General features: G+C 49.9%; 1 protein-coding gene across 5 annotated transcripts in view; it reads left to right on the top strand.

The window, feature by feature from the left end:
• The window catches only part of TMEM108 (transmembrane protein 108), a 609399-nt gene that overhangs the window by 575858 nt on the left and 13236 nt on the right, over window positions 1-20305 (top strand). For 4 of the 5 annotated variants that reach the window (XM_082392730.1, XM_082392731.1, XM_082392733.1 and 1 more), the window contains one exon: window positions 14871-16304. In XM_082392730.1, coding sequence (XP_082248856.1) covers window positions 14871-16304 — 1434 coding nt within the window. Of the gene's footprint in view, window positions 1-2941; window positions 8507-14870; window positions 16305-20305 lie in introns of those variants that run through there. The other variant, XM_082392734.1, reaches the window with a different exon arrangement.

Genomic DNA, 20305 nt, shown 5'->3' with positions numbered 1-20305 from the left:
GGGGTGTCACGTGAAATGGAAAGAATGTGGTGGAGTAAAGCACAGGAAAGGGATGATAAAAAGGAAGAATCATCATCAGCATTGATTGGATACTGTTTACTGCAGACCTAGATCCCAGGAAACAGACTATGAGCTGCAGATTTGCATACAACATCTTTTGGAGGGCTTCCCTGGTGGAACAATGGTTAGGAGTCCACTTGCCAATGCAGAGGACACGGGTTCGATCCCTGGTCCGGGAGGATCCCACATGCCGCGGAGCAACTGGGCCCGTGTGCCACAACTACTGAGCCTGTGCTCTGGAGCCCACGAGCCACAGCTACTGAAGCCAGCGAGCCACAACTACTGAGGCCCGCGCGCCTGGAAACTGTGCTCCGTGACAGGAGAAGCCACCACAGTGGGAAACCCGCATGCAGCAACAAAGACCCAAGTGGAGCCAAAAATTAATTAATTAATTAATTAATGGAAAATAAAAACAAACCACCGTTAGGAGAGTAAGGGCATGGAAAGAAGTGGGGCTGCGATGTAGTCACACCAAAGGCCTCAGCCAACCCCAAGGAGAACTCCCAAGCTGGGGTGGTCCTCCCAAATTGAGGCAAGGGGACCAGTCCTTTTAACCCCACATGAACAAGTCACTGGATGCAGGTTTCCCAGGAAGGAGGTGTCACCTTGACCTGAGAGCAATTCCTAAAGAGAAACTCGGCTGTGTATCCTCAGCTGCTAACACTCCTAGCAGAGATGGAATGAAGACCTCCTTGTTGGGGGCAGAAGGAGGAATCTGGGTGGTGCACCACAGTGTTCACTCTACCAGCTCAGTGCAAGATCTAAAGAACCAACAGGAGAGCACCATGGTGAATGGAAATCATGGGACAAATTCCCAACATAGCCAGCTTGTGTGGGAAACTGATGCAAGGCCATACAGTTAGTGAGTTTACACATAGTTCTGTTTGGTTCCAGTGTCTGTGTTCTCTCCATACCTCTCCAGGAAAGAGGAGAGAGGTAAAGAATAGAACTTAAACACCCTTTATTACCAACTGTCCTGTTCCTAGATCTGTAGTATTCAAACACTGTATGTTCTAGATTCTAAAATCTGGACTACGTTTGGGGGCCGCATTTCCCTGTGTGCTTTGGGTACCTGGCTTGTTGGCTGCAGTGGCTGGAGTGAGGGAGAGAACAGCTAAGGAAATTTCAGTGGCAAGAAACCATCTCCCCTTCTCCCCCTGCCTAGGAGGTAGGGGCAGCTTCCTTTCTCCTACTAAGCAGGGTGTCTACAAAAGACAGCATCCCAAGTGGCGCTTTGATGGCGGTCCCCACGCCACCCACAGTATTGACCTGAGGATCGGAGCCTTTGAGAGATGTACCTCACTTTCGATCCTGACCTTATTTTTTTGGGTTCAGATCAGAGGCAGGGTTTGAACTGTGTGCCTGGAGTGGAGCCGGACCAGAGTGGAACAGCCTTTGAGAGTCCGACGCAGCATAACCACCCACTTGTCCTCTCCAAGGCCTGCTGAAGCTAGGAGTCCTTTGATCAGGTGGTGAGCTCGCTGGGAGCAAAAGTAAGCAAGTGTTACCACTCAAGGGCTTTTGCAGCTGGCAGTGTCCACTGAAAATAGAAAAAGAGAAGGAAGGTAGAGAACAACAGATATATTACGTGTGTATCATGGGTCCCCCTTGAATGTGTGACCTTGAATAAATCCTTTAACCTCTCTGAACCTCAGTTTTAGAGAATGAGACCCACCTCGCAAAATTTAATGAGTATTAAATTAGTTTGCAGGCGTGAAATACTCACAAATATAATATGCTTAATAAATATATGTTCTTATTCTGAACATTAGCACCCTATAAAGTGTTTCCCACCTGTAGATAAACTTACCTTTTCAGAATTTGCCAGAATTTTCTCTGCCAAGATGCATTTTATTACCCATGGTGGGGAATGGGTAATGACAGCCATCTGCATGGCTGAGACCAGGATGCCAGTTTACCCAAGAAACACAAAGCCACACTCAGCCCTCAGTAGATGTTTGCTGAACATGTGAATGAAGAAATGGATGAATGGTGGAATGATAGTAAGAGGCTCTCGGTTTTCCTCCAGGAAGCCTTCCTGGGTTCCTCCAGCTTTTGTGGGTTCCCTGCAAGCTGCTGTCCATAAAATCTGCTCCATCCAACATAGTCCTGGATTACAGCCCACCTTCCGTTCTCTACTTGTTCTGTGTTCTCATCTCCTTGGCTTGATATGGACAAGATGATTTTATTATTTTTTCCTCCAAAAAACTACCTCCAAGTCCACACTGAACTATTCAGTTACCTAAATTCACAAATTTATAGTCCAAAAGAGAATAATAAAGAGGTGGAGGGAGAGTAGCAAGTACCCTTATAATTATATAGGACATGGGTTGAGATTTGTTCTTTTTTATCTCACAGGGTTTTGTGAAGTTTGAGTAAGATGACATATAAAAATTTCTTAGTAGAGTGCCTGGCACATAGTATGTGCTCAATAAATGGAGATTTAGAATTAGTGACAGTATCAGTATTGGTATTGGGGAGAAGGAGGGATGAGGTCGGAGGAAAGCTTTCATCCCCAAGCATGCACAGCCTGGAGGGCTGACTTTCAGAATTCAATTGTGAAATCTAACTCATGCCCCAAACCTAAATTATACCTTGGAGTATGGGCATCCTGCCTTGAAATGGGAAATTAGACAGTTTCACAAGGATGCACAACTGTGATGCCTGAGCCGTTTTGTTCCAGGCAAACTGGAACAGGTGGTGAACCTTTGGCAACCGAGGAGAGCAGTGCCAGCCGGCCTGCAGCCTGCCCGACAGGACCCGGGCCAGAATACCGAGCAGCCATGGGCTCAGGAGCAGCGGAGCCAGTGCCGGAGAGAGCAGGCACTCTTCTTGACGTCACCCCCTCCCCAGTCGCCCCAGCCTGCCTGCCCCTCCCCCCAGACACCTTGCCACCATCCCTGCTACCTCCCTGCCAGCCTCCTCCCTCCTCCTGTCCTCTTCTCTCCTCGCAAACTCTTCTGTGAGGAGGGGCACGTGCTGAGAGATGACATTTCAGACTGTCAGCAAGCCCAAGAGGATGTCAGGTCGAAAGCCCCAGTGCCCTTTTTAGGTGAGTGACTCTTAGGCGTGATCAGGCCTGGACTCTGTCTTTTTCTTCTCCTCCTGGCTTTGGAGAATTCTGAGCTGAGGATAGGCAGATGCCCATGTGCTCAGGCAGGTACCTCAACCTCTTTAGGCAGGTCCTGGGACTCCCCAGGGCTTCCTCAGGGTCCGAGAGATCCTATTATAGTTGCTGAGGCGCCCACTGGACCGGACCCCAGGCTGTAGGGCTAAAGGCTCTGGGGGAGTCATTTTATTGGATTTGTAGGAGCCACAGGTTCAGAGGCACCATGGCTGTCTAGGGCACACCGGGCCCTCCTTGGGCTGCCCTGCCAGCGGCCGCCCAATACAAGTCCTCCTGTTTGTCCTGCTTCCTTTCTGGTTTCATCCAAACCTTCCGAGAGCACACGCCTTGAGTTAGCAAGCCAAATCTGGGACTTGTCTGTAAAACCCAAATCCTGACAAATGCTCTCACACAACCCGTTAGAACTTTGGAAGGACAATGAAGGCCAATTTGCTTAGGTAATGAGGAATGGAACTGGCAGTGGCGGATGTGGTTGTGAGAGGGGTCGTGGCAGGGATCTGCAGGAAGCTGGTTTCATCCACCTCAGCCTTCTCCTGCCTCCCTGTCTTATGGGATTTGTGTTCATTTGAACCTATTAATATTAATCATTAAAACAAACAAAGTGAAAACAAGATGCACACACACACACACACAGGACTCACGTTGCTTACTGTATTCTTTTGTTGATATTGTCTTTGAAATAAACATCTATAATTTTGTGGCAAGCATTCAGCTGCAGATACCTCAAATGCATGGAATTCTCTAAGTCTTCTTTCATCCTCACATCTTTTTCAGAAAACATTGTCGTGCTTCTAGTATGAGTCAGACAGTGAACTAAGTTCTGGGGCTCCAGATGCTGAAGAAGCTCACGGCCCCAGGGGACTGACCTAAATGTAGCAGAAGCTAAAACAACAGTTTCCACCTGTTGCATCCAGGCCATGTGTGGGGCCTCTGTGCCTCTTCGTGTCCTGTTCCCACCCCTGAAAGCACCCTGAAGTTAGGCATTATCTTCCTTCCGTACAGCGAGGAGAACAAAGCTGAACTAATCTGCCTGAGGTCCCACCACTAGGAAGTTCCAGAGCCAGAATGGACCTAAATCCCACTGACCCCAGGTCCATCCCTGCCCTCCCACCACGCCCTTGGCTGAAGGGCTGTGTGGGGAGAAGGGCCACATATGAACGGGAGCAGAGTACCCTGGGAGCACTGGGCAGGGAGCCACCACTTCCAACTGGACGAATTGAGGAACTATGATCTCATCAAGGCAAGGTGACAGTCAGGTTGGGTTTTTGGAGATGGATACATGGTCACCCAGCAGGAAAGGGGTATGGGCAGAAACTTTGATAGGTTGGGTATCCGTCTGTATCCAACACCTCATACCTTTCATGTTTAGACGGTGGGGCAATGTAGCCCCGTGGTAATGATACATAAGCTTTGATTTTCATGCAGCCTGCTTCCTTGGTCAAGAGTGTTTATATTACATGTGTGGCATGTAACATAAACTGAATCCTCTGTTGGAATTTGAACAGGTTAAAAACCTATGTGTTCAAGCTGTCAGTCTCCCTGACGATTTCACCTCCAAACTCCACATTCTGAATGAGAACACTTTAAATGGTGAGAACCAGGGGGAATATATACAGATGCAGCAATAGTCATTCCCCTCTCTCTAAGTGGACTCCAAAAATGTGTCTGTGGGCACGTGATCTCACACCAGGGTGCTGGGAAAGTTGCCCACAAACCTCCTTCCAGTACCCACCCTCACACTGTCCCTGCTGTCTGACCTCTGTGGAACTTTTTTTTAATCTCAGAGTAGTTTTTACAGGAAAATTGCAAAGGTAAAGCAGAGAGCTCCTATATAGCCTGCACCTAGTTCCCTCTGTAATCAGCATCTTACATTACTAGTGTCCATTGTCACAATTAATGAGCTAGTATTGATACATTATTATTAACTGAAGTCCATACTTTATTCACATTTCCTTCATTTTTCCCCAATGTCCTTTTTCTGTTCCAGGACCTCAGCCAGGATTCCACATTATGTTTAGTTGTCATGTCTCCTTAGGCACTTTTGGCTGTGAGTTTCTCAGACTTTCCTTATTTTTGATGACCTTGATGAGGAGTACTAGTCAGCTATTTTGTGGAATGTCCCTCAATTGGGATTTTTCAGATGTTTTTTTTATGGTTAGACTGGGGATATAGGTTTGGGGAAGGAAAGCTACAGAGGTAATGTGCTATCTTTATATCCAGGGTGCATACTGTCACCATGACTTGATCACCTGGCTGAGGTAATGTCTGTCAGGTTCTCTCCTGTAAAGCAGGAAACATTTTTATGAGTCTTTTCCGTTTAGTTTGGGAGAGTACAAAGCAGTCTGGACTGGTGCATTTGTGTTCTTTTGCATTATGTCAGCGAGATGTTACCTGAATATAAATGATCCTGTTATTTTATTAGAAGCTGAGCTGACCTTTTCATCCGTCTAATTCTGATTTTTGTTGTTTGGAGAAAGTCTTTGAGAGAACATCTTTGGTGTGTAGGTTTGTTCCCCTGTCACAGCTGATTTTCTTCCCTTCTAGAATGGCAGCCCCTTGAAGGAAATGGTCATGTCTTCAATATGTAGGCACCATATACCACATACATATTCATATTGAACTCATGTCTTCAATATGTGGTCACCTTATACTAGTCTCCACCTTTATTCCATCTGTGCCCCCAGCCCACAAAGTACATGCGTGCCAGGAGCTTCATGCCACTGCTAGTATGCATTTATTCATTCCTTTCTTTAGGGGAACTTGTAGCTGTAGATCAGAGAAATCATGGTGCTGTAGAAAGAGCCCAGAAGTGAGATGTTTCCCTTTCCTTGAGTCTGGGGAGGAGAGGACAGTAAGGGAACCCAGGTCAAGATACGCCTGTTGAGCTCCAGCACTTAAAAACCCTGATGCTTAAATCCAGAATGGTCACTGAAAGAACTTTAATTTCACTTCTACAAAGATGATATTCAAGTTACTATTACTGCCTAACAAACCACCTCAAAACTTAAAAAACAACAGTAATCATTCATTTTGCTCATAAATCTTTAGTTCAGGCAGGGATCACTTGTCTCTGCTCCACCCAGGTAGCTCGAGTGGGGCTGAAGAAGGCTCACTCCCCTGGCTAGCAGGTCGCTGTTGGCTTCATCTGGAAGTTCAGCTGGGACTGAAGGCCTGGGGCCTCAGCTCCTTTCCACATGGGCCCCTTGGTGGACTACTCAGACTTCCTCACAGCATGGCGGCTGACTTCTGAGAGTAACACCCAAGAGTAAGGACTAGGAAGAAGCTGTACCATCTTTTATGACCTGGCCTCAGAAGTCATGTAGCATCACTTCAGCCATAGTCACAAACCTGCCCAGATTCCAGGGGATGGAACACAGACCTAATCTTTCAGTAGGAGTGCTGAAGTCGCATTTAGAAAAAGAGTAAGCTGGTTGGGGTGTGTTACAGTGGTTATTTTTGGAAATACAAGCTGGCTAGTGATTGATTTAGAAGAGGGTTTTTTTCCAGTTTTATTTAGATATAATTGACATATAACATTGTATTACATCATAATGATTTGATATGTATGTATATTGTGAAATGATCACCACAATAAGTTTAGTTAACATCAGTCACCTCACATAGGTATACATTTTTTGTGTGATTAAAACTTTTAAGATCTACTCTCAACAACTTTCAAATATACAATAAGTATTGTGAACTGTAGGCACCATGCTGTGCCTTATGCCCAGAACTTATTTATTGTAACTGGAAGTTTGTACATTTTGACCACCTTCCTGCATTTCCCCCACCCTCTATGGCCCACCTCTGGTAACCACCAATGTGTTCTCTGTTTCTGTGAGTTTGATTTTTATTTTAGATTCCACATATCAATGAGATCATATGGTATTTGTCTTTCTCTGTCTGTCTTATTTCAGTTATCATTAATTCCCTCAAGGTCCATCCATGTTGTTGCAAATGGGAGCATTTCCTTCTTTTTTGTGGCTGAGTAATATTTTTCTGTGTGTGTGTGTGTGTGTGTGTGTGTGTGTGTGTGTGTAATACCACATTTTCTTTATCCATTTATCCATCAGTAGAAACTTAGCTTGTTTCCATGGCTTGGCTATTGTAAATTATGCTGCAGTGAACATGGGGATGCAAATATCTCTTCAAGATAGTGATTTTTGTTTCCTTCAGAAATGTGCTCAGAAGTGGAATTGCTAAATAATATATTAGTTCTATTTTTAATTTTCTGAGAAACCTCCATCCTGTTTTCCATATTGGCTGTACCAACTTACATTCCCGCCAACAGTGCACAAGAGTGTCCTTTTCTCCACATCCTCACTAACACTTATCTCTTATCTTTTTGATAATAGTCATTCTAATGGGTGTGAGGTGATATCTCATTGTGGTTTTGATTTGCATTTCTCTGGTGATTAGTGATATTGAGCACCTTTTCATGTACCTGTTGGCCGTCTGGATGTCTTCTTTGGAAAAATATCTATTCAGACCCTCTACCAATTTTTTAATCGGATTATTTGGGGGGTGTTGCTAATTGAGTTGTATGAGTTCTTATATTTTGGATATTTAGGAGGGTTTCTTATTCTTCAGCAAAGATTTGTTGTGGCTAAGGTGCTGGACTAGATATGGGGAAATATCATTGATCCAGACACAGTCTTTGCCCTCTGGCAGCTTAGAGTTCAGACAGGGAAACAGATATTTAGACATATAGAGAGATGGGGGCTAGAACAGGGGTAGGCTTAGTGGTTACAGGCACAGAAGGAGGGGCTCCTAACAATGGCTTCAAGGCCCAGGAGGAGTTCTAGTTGGAAAATGCTTGTCCCAAATGGAACTGAATGACTAAGGCAGAGAAGCAAAGGCTGAGGATAAAAGGTGGTGTGGTTACCAAGTGTTTCCGCTTTGGAGGAAATTTTTGTTTTTTAATTGTGGTCATCACAGCCGTTACTATTGTTCTATCATTGCCTGTCTTCATAAAGCGTTCTCCAGCTCACGTAGGACATTTTCCTGGATCGAAACTTTCTCAGTACCTAGGTTCTGGAGCAGCCAGGGTCAGAGAAACCTGGGTTTAAATCCTGGTACTGCTACATGGTGGCCGCTCTGACCTTAGATGAATGACTTAACTGTGTGTTAGCATGGAGATGATGGGAGGACTCACATTTGTCATTCTTCCCTAGTTCCTGTTCCCAGGAGAGGAACTGTACAGTGCTTGTCTCTGTGTGCGTGTGTGTGTGAGTGCGCACGCGCACGAACTCACACATGCGTGCACATGTTTTTGTTAGGAAGCTGTGATCTGTCAGCCTCCCAGAGTTGCGACACGAGGTGAGTTCATAGGTGTGTCTGGGGCACCCAGGCCCATCTCGCGTGGTTTTCTAGCTTGCATGTGTTCTAGAGATTGTGCTCTGAGTAATAATTCCCAGTGGAGTCATGGACCTCATCAGCCCAACTGTGAAACCAGTGATCTCCAGACATTTCTGGAACCCACCAGGTGATGGCCTCAGGTATCTCTAAGAACTAAGCAGAACCCTCTGTGCTTTAGCCCTGTGACCTGAGGCATGTCCCCAGCAGGACTTGATGGGAGAGAACATTTGGAATGTGGCTGCTTGGAAAGAGGGTAGTAGCAAAGATATGTACCCAAAACTCCTTTTTTTCTTTGTGAAAAAAATCTCCCTTTCATAAAGAAGCCCGAGGTCACAGGCATGAGTACCTCTTCAGAGCAGTCACCCAGCTCACCCTAAAGTCAATGATGCATATTTATCTCTGAGTGAGGGAAACCATGCTCTTAGGAATGAGGAGGTTTTTGATCTTTAAAACAAAAGGGATCACTGAAGTACGGAGGATGGAGCACCAGAATACGGGGACCCCAGTGATATAAAAAGGACCCTGTGGGTTGGTGCATCATAGTGGGGCTGACCGGGCAGTGTGTGGCCCAGGGCAAGGATTCCACTTTGTTGGGGCTCAGCCTTCTCATTGTAAAGTGAATTAGATACCAGAGAACCCTAGCGCCCCTTCCGATTAAAAGACAATAATCTTGAAATGAAAAGAGCCTGTTTCCTGGCAAGATGGTATGTTATTGCCCACGTAGAAAAGACTCCCTGATGGTCAGACTTGATGTGCATGGGTTCTCTTTCTTTTTGTCATTGAAGCATCGGATGCAGAAGCTAAATTCCCAAGTATTCCGATTACTTATTGCTGCAAAACAAACCCCACCCAAACGTGGAGTAAGGCAGTAACAATTGTTTATGTAACAAGTAAGGCAGTAACAATTTTGTTCATGAATGTCCGGGTTGACTGGGCTCAGATAGGTGACTCTGTCTTGGGGTCTGTGTGGTCGAGGTCCAGTAGTGGCTGGACCAGGCTCATCTCCTGGGCTCCACCTCTCTCATGTCCAATGCCTGGCTGGGGCTGAAACAGCTGGGGCTCCTCACGCCTTTCTGTTGCTCTTCACACGGTCTCTCCACATGCTGGCGTCGAGGTGGCTGGACTTTTTACATGGGCCTGAAGGCCCCCAAGAGAAACCTGCAGAGGCTGAATGACCTTTTCTTCCCTGGCCTCAGAAACCACGTGGTGTCACTTCTTCCCCATTCTGTTCATCAAGGAGGTCACAAAGGCCCAGCTAGGTTCAGATTCCACCTCTTGGTGGGAGCAGTTTTGGAGAACTTGCAGACCCAGTTTTAAATCACCACACCAAGCATCTGGGATGACCATGCTGACATCTTGCTTAGTGATGGGGGATGGCTTAGAAGACTTCTCAGACTCCTGTGGTTCTGTCACAGGATTTAGAGGCAATGGAAGAATATCTGGCAGTGGAAACCTAACTTAACTGGGAGGGAAGCTCTACTTAGCAGATATTTTAAATCACAAGGAAAATGAGATAGGATTCTATTTATATGTGCAAGGGAAAACGTATACATGTAATAAATGTGCATGTGTGTAAGCAATTTTAAGATAAAAGTTATACAATTAATTTAATTAGTTAAACAATGGTGTGCATGAAATGCCAGGATTGGAAAAAAGGAGAGAATTAAAGCAAGGATGTCCAGCTTTTGTATTGTCCTACTACAAGTTCCCCCTAGTTACTTGCAAAATAAAGTTAATTGATTAACTTGTTAAAAGAACATAAATGTTAATATAGAGCCCTGAAAAGGAGGTAGAAGAAAACAGGTAAGAGGAAAGAAAAGTCAAAAGAGCAGTAATAGAAAATCAATTCCCAAAAGATAGTGGACCACTGCTTTTGAATGTGCAGAGCAGAGCGATGAGTGAACGCGGTTGAGAGTGTGGACTCCGGGGCCAGGCTGCCAGGTTCAAATCTCAGCTCCCCGTTCCTGGCTGTGTGGAAGGAGGCAGCTTCCTGTGCCTCTCTGTGCTGCTTTTCCTCAGTTGCAGTGGGGAGCTAATGATAGTACCTGCCTCATCAGGTTGTTATGAGGATTAAATGTGTCAGGACAGGCTCAGCCTTGGAGCGGCATGTGGCATGCAGGAAGCACTCGGTACAGATTAGCCATTTCTCTCTTCACCAATTCCCTCCTTGCCTTTGCCAGATGCAAATATCATGCCCAATATGGACTGTGGGCAGCCAACCAAATAAACAGAAGGAGGAAGGCTTTTCCTTCCCTTGGGTCCTGGGATCATGTATGCATTGGAATTCTAGGTAGGGGGAGGCCTCCCTGTGATATCGGGGCACCCATCAATCTGCGGGTTTCCACCCCCTACACTTGTCCTTATTCAGGCATGCATTAAAAACCGGTTCCACATTTAAAACACGTCAAGTTAGATTTTAGTTATAGTCTCTCCTATATATTTGGAATTAGAGCCTCCAGAGCCTATTATGCAAATCTATGCAAATGATATGCAATGAGGCGGTAGCCCCAGATTGTGGGGAGGGGAGTGCGCAGGCCAGCACAAAGGGCCTGGAGTGGAAATTTGCATCTGTTAGGGGAGCCCTGGGTGGAAGGCCTTGCACAGTTATTGTGACAGTGTGCGCCCTTGCATTCAGTCCTTAACCTTTTGTGCCAAAGAGGAGAGACGATTTCCATAGTGAAGGTGACAGTGGATGTTGAAGGAGGCATTTGGACAGTGCAGTGTTGTAGCAATTTTTATGATACAAATGAAAAGTTGCTTTGAAATAATGGCCATGATCCAGGCTGTGTCCCTAACCAGCTGGGCTCCTGGACAAGTCAGTTCACTCCTTCCGTTGCCTGCTCTGTGAAATGAGGGGATTGGACTAAGTTGCCTCTAGTGCCCTTATCACTGTGACAGCTAAATGTCATCCTCCAGGTGAAAGCCCTCTGCACCCAGGATGGCAGTATCCATTCATTGTACCGAAGTTTTAAAGCCTAAAGAAGAAAGGGCTGAGAGGTAATTTGCCCTAACGGTCCTCCTAGAGAGAAGAATAACATCAGGGGATGCTGGCGACTAAAAAGAGCTGCAGCAAGGGCAAACATGTTTACTTCCACTGTTAGTCTTGCAGGAAGCACTCCTGTCGTATAGTTCCCAGCTGGGAGGATTTTAGCCCCTGAAATGCTCGTGGTGGGAAAGTCAGGGGAATTTCTTTCCCTGAGTATTTTAAAGACCAGGATGCGTTAAGCCCTCTGCCTCTAGAGGCTGCAGAAGTTCTCCTGGAGGCCAAGCTGCTCCTCTCCCACCCCCGCCTGTCCCTGGGGTCCGTCAGGTCCTCTCTGAAAGCTTTGCGCTGCCCCTGACGCTACGGCCAGAAGGCGGCAGTGTCCTTGGTCTTGGGCCTTGGATTGTATGGAACACATCTGTGCTCCACCCCAGAAATCCTCTGGGCTCTTAATTTTAACTCCAGCAGCCTCCAGCCAGGCACAGGTGTGAGCTGACAGCTCCCGCCCAGGGCGTCTCTGACTCAGCCACTTGGGCCTTGAGGAGGAGGCGGGAGGAGGGCGTGGAGCAGCACCGGGCCGTGGGAAGGAGAGCTGCTGGGGGGAGGTGCTCCTCTCACAGTTTGACGTGCGTCTGCTCAGCCCCTCAGAGACCCCCAGTGGATTTGAGTGGCACCCTGATCAGCTGATAACCTGCGCTGGGATTGACTTTCCCTGTTTCACTCATCTCAGACCCCCGCCACTGTCCGCTACGGTCACTTCCCAAAATAAACCACCTGCACACGAGCCCCAGTGTCCGCCTCTCCTTTTTCAGGAATCTCTAAGGTGTGACAGGTATATCAGTCTGCTCAGTCTGCCATACAAGGTACCACAGGCTGGGGGGCTTAAACAGCAGAAAGTTTTCTCCTCCCAGTTCTGGAGACTGGAAGCCCAAGATCCAGGTGCCAGCAGGGTTGGAGTCCCCTGATGCCTCTCTTCTTGGGTTGCAGGTGGCCGGCCTTTCATGTGTCCTGCCTGTGTACAGGCGTTCCTGGCATCTCTGTGTCCTGAGCTCCTTTTCTTATAAGGATACCAGTCAGATTGGGTTAGGACCTACGCCAACGGCTTCATTTTGCCTTAATCAGCTCTTCAAAGGCCCTGCCTAACATACAGTCCCATTCTGAGGTGCTAGGGTCAGGGCTTCAACATACGGATTTGAGGTGGATGTGTTCAACACTTAGAGTGAACCAGGGTGCTTGTAAGCCAAACAGAGGCTTATAAGGGAATGTCCCTTAAAACCTCAGTAGTCACGACCACCAGCTCTAGGAGTAGATTGTCCCTGTGGTGCTAAAATGCCGGGAAGGACCTGGAATAACCCTGAACCGGTCAGCGCACGAGCACGTTGTTCCTTCTGTGGCTGCGACGTTCCGTCCTCTTCTCCTGCCTCACTGCTGGTGGGCGACCAGGAACGCCTGGGTGTCAAATACCCCTTCTGCTACTGAGGGGCTTTGAACACGTTACTTAATCTCCCTCAGCCTCAACTTCCTGCCGCATCAAGTGGTTGTGAGGGTTAAATCGAGAGTGAAAGACAGGGCCAGAGCCGGTGCTCAGCGTTAAACAGATTTTAGGATTGACCCGGAGAAGGAGAAAACACTGTTGGTGTATGGGCTAGACTATGAATGAAAGTTTAGAGAAACTAGGTCGCTTAGGGCAAAGTGTTGGTCCTAGAGATGTGGGCGCTGCCGTCTCTGCTCAGTCTGCAGTCCCTCAGCCTCCCCCACCCACTAAGTTAGACATGCAGGTTGAGGGGACACTGGTCCACCCCACCCTCCCCTAGTTGGAGGAGGCCTCCGTGGTGATCCTTGCTTCAAAGGAGTGTCAGGAGGTCTCCTCCTCCTCTCTGCTTCCAGAAACCCACCAGGGCCCCAGACATCCCCTGTCAGCTTTGCTGACCACCCCAGGCTCCCAGGAATCACTGCCAGGGCCCCTGCTTTGACCATTCATCCTGCTGGAATCTGGTCGGGGAGGGAGGCGCCAAGAGAGTTACCCGGCAGAGGCCCATCTCTACCATTGTCTGGGCGGCTAGCAGGGCTGAAGGAAGGGCATGCAAGTGACCCAGCAGGGGGCTCATATGAACAGGGCGAGTGCTCAGGACAGAATCAGGCCTTAGAGGTTTGTCAGGTGCTCCTCGGCAATACGGAGCAGCTCTTCCCAGCCTGTGTGTTGTACGGGGTGGCCAGTCTTCCCGTCTATAATCTGGATAGATCCTATGTCTCACATTGATAGGAGGTGTTATTTTTAAAGATAGGCACATGCTGTTGTGATTAATAAAATCCATACATATTTAGAAGAGTTTTTAAATGTATAGGTTTTTGTCCTTGTGCATTTTTCTCAATGAACTAAAAGCACACACACTCACCATCATGCAAAGTCCATGGTTTCCTTCTAATGCTCAGAAGGGCTCCTCCTGCTCTAAAAGGCTGGGCACCACCAGTGGTTTTCCACAGAGTTCAGCCTCATGAGCACATAGGACAAGCAGTTAACATGACAACAACCATACAACCAGCTGGCGTTCATGGAATGCACTTCTCCTGCAGGCTCTGTGCTAAGTGCTTAATAGGCACCAGATCTGCTCACCCTCTGAACCCCTGTCCCCTTCTGCCTGTCAGTCTCCGATGGTACTGAGACGTCCCTGCCTTGTTTTAGGATTATTTGTGGATTTATATGAGCTCACCCAGGGCCAGAGACTGCCATGTTCATTTTTGTGTCTCCAGGGTCAAGGAGGGGCTAGACCCTCCTTAATCGTTTGGTGGGTGGGCCTGAATGAACAAAGGTCTGTCGTTTGTGCCTTTGTCTAGTTCATAAATGGAAGAGTCAGAAGAGGCGTGGCCGCTGGTCCGCTCTGCCCACCCAGGCGCTACTCAGTGGCTCAGGGCAGCTCACACAGAGCTGCTGGCTTCCTTGTGGCCGCGCTGGCCTTGACTGCTCCCTGGTGCAGAGGGCCAGCAGGCACTCAGAGGCCACAAGTCTTCTTCCGTGCCCCTACCCCCAGCCTGTTCTGAGCAGCTGCCCTTGGGTGGAGGGCCATGGCATTTCAGAGGTATTTGGGAAAGGACGGGCCTGGCTGGCTTAGCCGGCTCTGCTTCCCCTGTGGCTGGGTTCTCTCTGGGACAGGTGCTGGGTGGCACCCACCTGCTGAAGCTTCCCCAAGTCCCCATGGTCCAGTGTCTGATGGGCGTGGACCTCAGGGATGCTCCCGATGTTTCCCTTGAGTTCCCAGGCGTTTCAGTTTCATGGGTAAGGAAGGCCCAGGGCCAAGCTGCTCCTGGGCATTTCACCTCTCTGTTCTCTGTCTCCTTCTCAAGGCTTCCTCCTGACCTTGGCACTGACTGAAGCACTGGTATTTGCTGCCCAGGAACCATCTCCCAGGGAATCTCTTCAAGTCTTCCCCTCAGGCACTACCCCAGACACCATGGTGACAGCACCCCTCAGTTCTACCAGACGCTCCTCCGTGGTGGCTGCCCCCGCTTCCGTGGTGGCACTGACCCCTCATCCCGACGGCCCCTCCTCACAGGCTGCAGCTTCCACGGCAACGACAACACCCGATCCAAGCGGACACCCTCCTAAAAACACCATCTCCACCGTCATGGCGACGGCAACCACCCCCCATTCTGAAGGCCCCCTGTCCACAGGGCCACTTCCTGCTGCCGTGGCAACCACATCCTCCCATTCAGAGGGCCGCCCCCCGGGCCAGGCCGTGCCCACCATCCTGCTGACAAAGCCAAGGGATGCTACCAGCCGTCCCCTCACGGCCCCCTCCCGGGCTACCCCACGCAGGCCCCCCAGGCCCCCTGGCTCCTCCCGAAAGGGAGCCAGCAGTTCACCACGCCCTGTCCTGCCTGCACCCAGCGGTCACTCCAGAAGGAAGGAAGGCCCGCGGGGACGAAATCAGAGCTCCACATATCTGGGGCAGAAGCGGCCCCTGGGGAAGATCTTTCAGATTTACAAAGGCAACTTCACAGGGTCTGTGGAGCCTGACCCCTCCACCCTCACCCCCAGGAACCCGCTCTGGGGTTACTCCTCCTCTCCACAGCCCCAGACAGTGGCCGCAACCTTGGCGCCCAGCAGGACCTCGTGGGTGCGACCCAGCACGCCCCTGGTGTCTGCGGAGGACAAGCCTGGCCTTACCAGAGCAGACCAGGGGGGTGGTCCCACCTTCACCAGCCAAGGAGGGGAGCCGGCCACCACAGCAGCCTCAGGCACCCCCGCCAGTCCACATCCTGCCCCAGTGCCTTCTCAGCACCCCCGTGGTGACCCACAGGATGGCCCCAGCCACAGTGACTCCTGGCTTACTGTCACCCCTGGCACCAGCAGACCTCCATCTGCCAGCTCTGGGGTCTTCACGGCCACCATGGGGCCCATTCAGGCTGCCTTCGATGCCAGTGTCTCAGCCCCTTCCGAGGGGCTTCCTCAGGGAACATCCTCAGCCCCGCAGGCCCCGGCCCGCCCCCCCGGGGTTTCAGAAAGCACTGTTTCCCTAGCCAAGGAGGAAGCTGTGGCCACCCCTACGCCCACCATGACTGGCAGGGTGCCCAGTCCCCTCTCCACGGTGGTGTCCACAGCCACAGGAAACTTCCTCAACCGTCTGGTCCCCGCTGGGACCTGGAAGCCTGGAACAGCAGGGAACATCTCCCATGTGGCCGAAGGGGACAAACCCCAGCACAGAGCCACCATCTGCCTGAGCAAGATGGACATCGCCTGGGTGATCCTGGCCATCAGCGTGCCCATCTCCTCCTGCTGTAAGTGCCCCACCCTCTCCCTTCTCCCCCACCCACCCACCACACCAGCTTGCCCATCCCTAGAATCCCTTTGCCCCACACGTGGGCAGCCCCCACCAAGTGGGCTGCAAACTTCCCAGAATCCTGGGAAAGGAGGTAGTAGAACAAGAATCATGGATTATCCCCACCCCTGGTCCTTGACTGGTCAGGCCATGGCTCACATGCCCACTGATGGTAAATGCACAACTCCCAGGAGCTGTGGGGTCCAATCCGACTCTGCATTTGCAGAAAGAAACACCAAGCTGGGGAGGGGACATGGTTCCCCCAGGACCCCAGAGTTACTGAGAGGCAGGGCTGGGATGTGAGCTCCGAGCACCTGTCTTCCAGCCCAGGGCTCTTGTCGTGACACTACCCTGCCTGCTCTCTCCTGTAGCGACATGGCACCAACACACCGCAGGTTGAAAACTGGTGCTTCCAAACTTACAGCTTCTGAGTAGCAGAGCCCTCGCCTTCCTCCCCGCCTCCCTTCCATCGCCCTTCCTGCTGTTCTTCTCCTCTCTCACCTCTTTTCCTCCCCCTCCTCTGTCTTCCCCTGAGAAAGAAGAAAAGATGAAGCTTTGATCTTGCGGGAAGTTCTGTTAGCCTTGATAAAAACAGAGTTCTTGTAGCTAAATTGAGGCTTGAGAGTTACATGTGAATTTAGCAGTCCCTCCCCCCCCCCACCCCTGTTTGGTTTGTTCATGGGTGGTGTGAGCTGATGCTTTGTGGACCTTGTCGTTGTCTTTTGCTCTCACTGGTATGTGGGGAAGGGCTCCCCCAGGCCACCAGCGCCTCCTTGCTGCTGCCCATCACTCCTTTAATGAAGAGTCGAGGGGATTCCCCACTGACAGCTCCATAAAGAACCTGATGCAGTCACTCAGGACCCAGGGCTTCCTTTACGCCTTCCCCGAGTATTCGATCCTCAGTTCTTAGCATTCCTCTGATGGCCCCACAGGAATCCTCACTGTACCCGCCACTCCCCAACCCACACGGCCATCATCCAGGCACCCCCTCAGCCCTTCCAGGGGTGAGAAACCCCCTGTGCTCCCCACTCATCAGGCCCTTCTGTGACCCATCAGGTTGTTTCCAGCTCTCCTGGGGGCCTGAAATTCGCCTCTTTGTAATTCCCACTCTTTGGTCCTAACCTGTGCCCTCTGAAACCATACAAAAAACAAGTCCATCCACCAACCCCTGAGATACATGAAATGGCTCTCAAGTGCAGGTTTTCCTTTTCCAAGCTGCTTATCCCTGTTCCTTCGAGTCTCTTCACAGGGCCGCCTGGCCCTGCCCCAGTCTGCCCCTCTGACAGCCTCCAGTTTACGCCGGCTTCCCCAGAGGGAGCACAACGTTGCACAAGCCCTGCCGTGACAAAGGAGAGCAGGTGGCAGTTGCTCTGTTCTGGACACTTTGGTCACATCCGGGCAGCCTGCACTGCGTCAGCCCCGTTGATTGTAATGCCTCACGTCACACCATGGTCTCAGCCCAATCTCAAGGGGAACGAAGCCCCAGAAGCTTTCCACAGAGGAGGTTGTTAAGCCAGGTCTCCCAGCCTTTGCTGTTGTGGGTCCATCGAACGTCAGCACAGGAGGTGTGTGCCTTGAACATTAAGCTGATGTCTGCTTGGCATTGTACTCTGGCAAGATCCTCTTTAATCTGGAGTCTGGACTCTTTCCAGGAGCCATCTCTCCCAGCTCCCTGTCTCCTTCTAGTTGATAAGCAAAACAAACTTTCCATGTCAGGGGTAGGCGGCCTACATCTGCTCAAGGCCCCAGTGCAGGAAAAGTGAAAATGTTTGCAGGTTGCATATTTCATTCTTTCATTAAGCAGCTGTATTGTCACTCATGGAAGCACAGAGGTATTCATAAAGCTGTAATCGCCCACGTCTAAAACAGAAGAATGATAATGAGAAAATGTAGCACTGTTAGCCAATAAATTATTAATAATGGTCATATTTGAGAAGTAACCACATTAGAGACAGCTTTCTAATTTTCCATTCTTTCCATGTGTCTAGAGGCTCTAGTTTACAAAGGGAGTTCCCATTATTTTTAATCATTCATCCTTGAAACAGACTAGCCAGAGGAATAAAACAAAACAGAAAAAGCAAACATACCATACAGGTGGGGAGTAAATCATCAAGTGAAATGACTTGCCCAGGGTCCCAGTCACACATGAGTCAGCCCAGATCTGGTGGTAGAATCCGTTTGACTCAGCACAGCATTTCCTGAGTACCCACTGTGTGCCAAGCACTGTTCCAAGCACTGGGGACCCAGAGGTGGGTCATGTGGCTCCCCACACCCCCAGCTGCCAGAGCCCTCTCCCCACCTGCACCCCCATGGGCCACACCCACCTGCGTTTGCAGTTCTAAAAAGACTTCTCCAGCCCTTTTGCCATGTCTGAGGTTGAGATTAGATAAGGTTTTACTGCAAAGTGGAAAACCCATGGGCTGCCTAAACCATGCATAGTAACATCAGCCAAGACAGAAGCAAGGACGCAGCCTGGAAATGCACCACGAGAATGCTTCTGGCCCTGACAGGAGCCTTCAGCTGCGGGGATAGAGCGTATTACTTCATAAAGGAAGATTGCCCCTGGGGACTGCAGCCCCCGCTTCCTTTGGTGTCTGTCTTGCATTTCCACCATCCTCAGGCCACAAGGTTCCAGCCTAGCTGCCTCCACAGACAGCTCCCTGTCCTGTGGGACCATCATTGACCCTGTGAAGGTGCTGATGAGAGGGGCATTGAGAAAGGAGACACTTGTCCAGCTTGAGAACGCTGTGCTCTTTGGAAGCACAGATGAGTAACTAGCCAGGCTGTTTTATAGCCTGGCACCACTCGAGTCATCAGGCAAGCAGACGTCTTCCAGGGCTAAGGGCCCTTGTATTTCAGACCTTCCCAGAAGCTACATTTATCCTAAAGCAAACTCTCCAGCCCTCAAAGAAGGGTCTCCTCCTTTGCTAGTTTGCCAGATATTTCAGGCGATCTGTGTTGGTAGCACAGTGTGTGCATAGATTTCCTCATCTGGCTTTTCAGAGTAGCCCTAGCCCTGGTCCTGCTTTTCGGCATTCAGCAGAAGCCAGGCTTCAGAGGCCGGGGCTGCCAGGCAGGCTGGCAAGTCCCCAGTTTCTGGTGGAAGCAGAGGGTGATCACAGCAAGTCTCAGGCCTGCCCAAGAAGGGATGTCACCACTTCCACCTGTCCTTCCAGATCGTGAGCCCCGCCCAGCGGCTGGGTGTATATTGTGCCAGGTCTGAGAAATGCTTTGTCTCCTGAGCCACACTGTAGACAGCCACACACAGTTTCAGATGTGCTGAGAACCGAAATTGATTGGATCCAGGCCACATTTGGCTGGGGCCCGGGAGCCATGTGGCTCCTGAGCTGGTCTCTGCTGCCACCATCAGGACGCACAGCCCACCACCTCCTACTGGAAGCCTCGGCCTGGCACTGAAGGGGTCCCCGCTCTCAGCTGTCACTGCTCTGGGTTTTCATCAGGAGGTCAGTTGTGTGGCTCTACCAGGTTCCCTGGCCTGTCCTGCACATGCCACATCCATTCTTGAGAATGTCGTCATCTAGCCTCCTTGAAAGAGATGGGGGTTATATGGGTGAAAGCAGGTCCCTGGCCTGTCCTGCACATGCCACATCCATTCTTGAGAATGTCGTCATCCAGCCTCCTTGAAAGAGATGGGGGTTATATATGGGGTGAAAGCAGGAAGCGAGGCCAGCTACGGATGTTGTTCATCATCAGTCCAAGTTGAGCTGTCCAAAGCAGAGTAGCGCCTCTCGCTGACCCTGGACCTGTGAGGGTCCACGTGCACCTTGCCCAGAGCAGGTTGGCTTCCTTCCAGGTGCACAGTAAATGCCGTTGGAGCATCAGCGCAGTACTCAGAGATAACACATCCTTGTGCCCATATGGCTCTTGGCTATATTACCAGTTGTTCTGTGAATGTTACTGAAAGCTGAATGTATCTGTGTACCTTTCACTCACAGACCC

This window comes from Balaenoptera borealis, assembly GCF_965194805.1.
Source record: "Balaenoptera borealis genome assembly, chromosome: 5".
Lineage (NCBI taxonomy): Eukaryota > Metazoa > Chordata > Mammalia > Artiodactyla > Balaenopteridae > Balaenoptera > Balaenoptera borealis.
The sequence above is the reverse complement of the archived record's forward strand: the minus strand, read 5'-3'. Positions and strand labels throughout refer to the sequence as shown.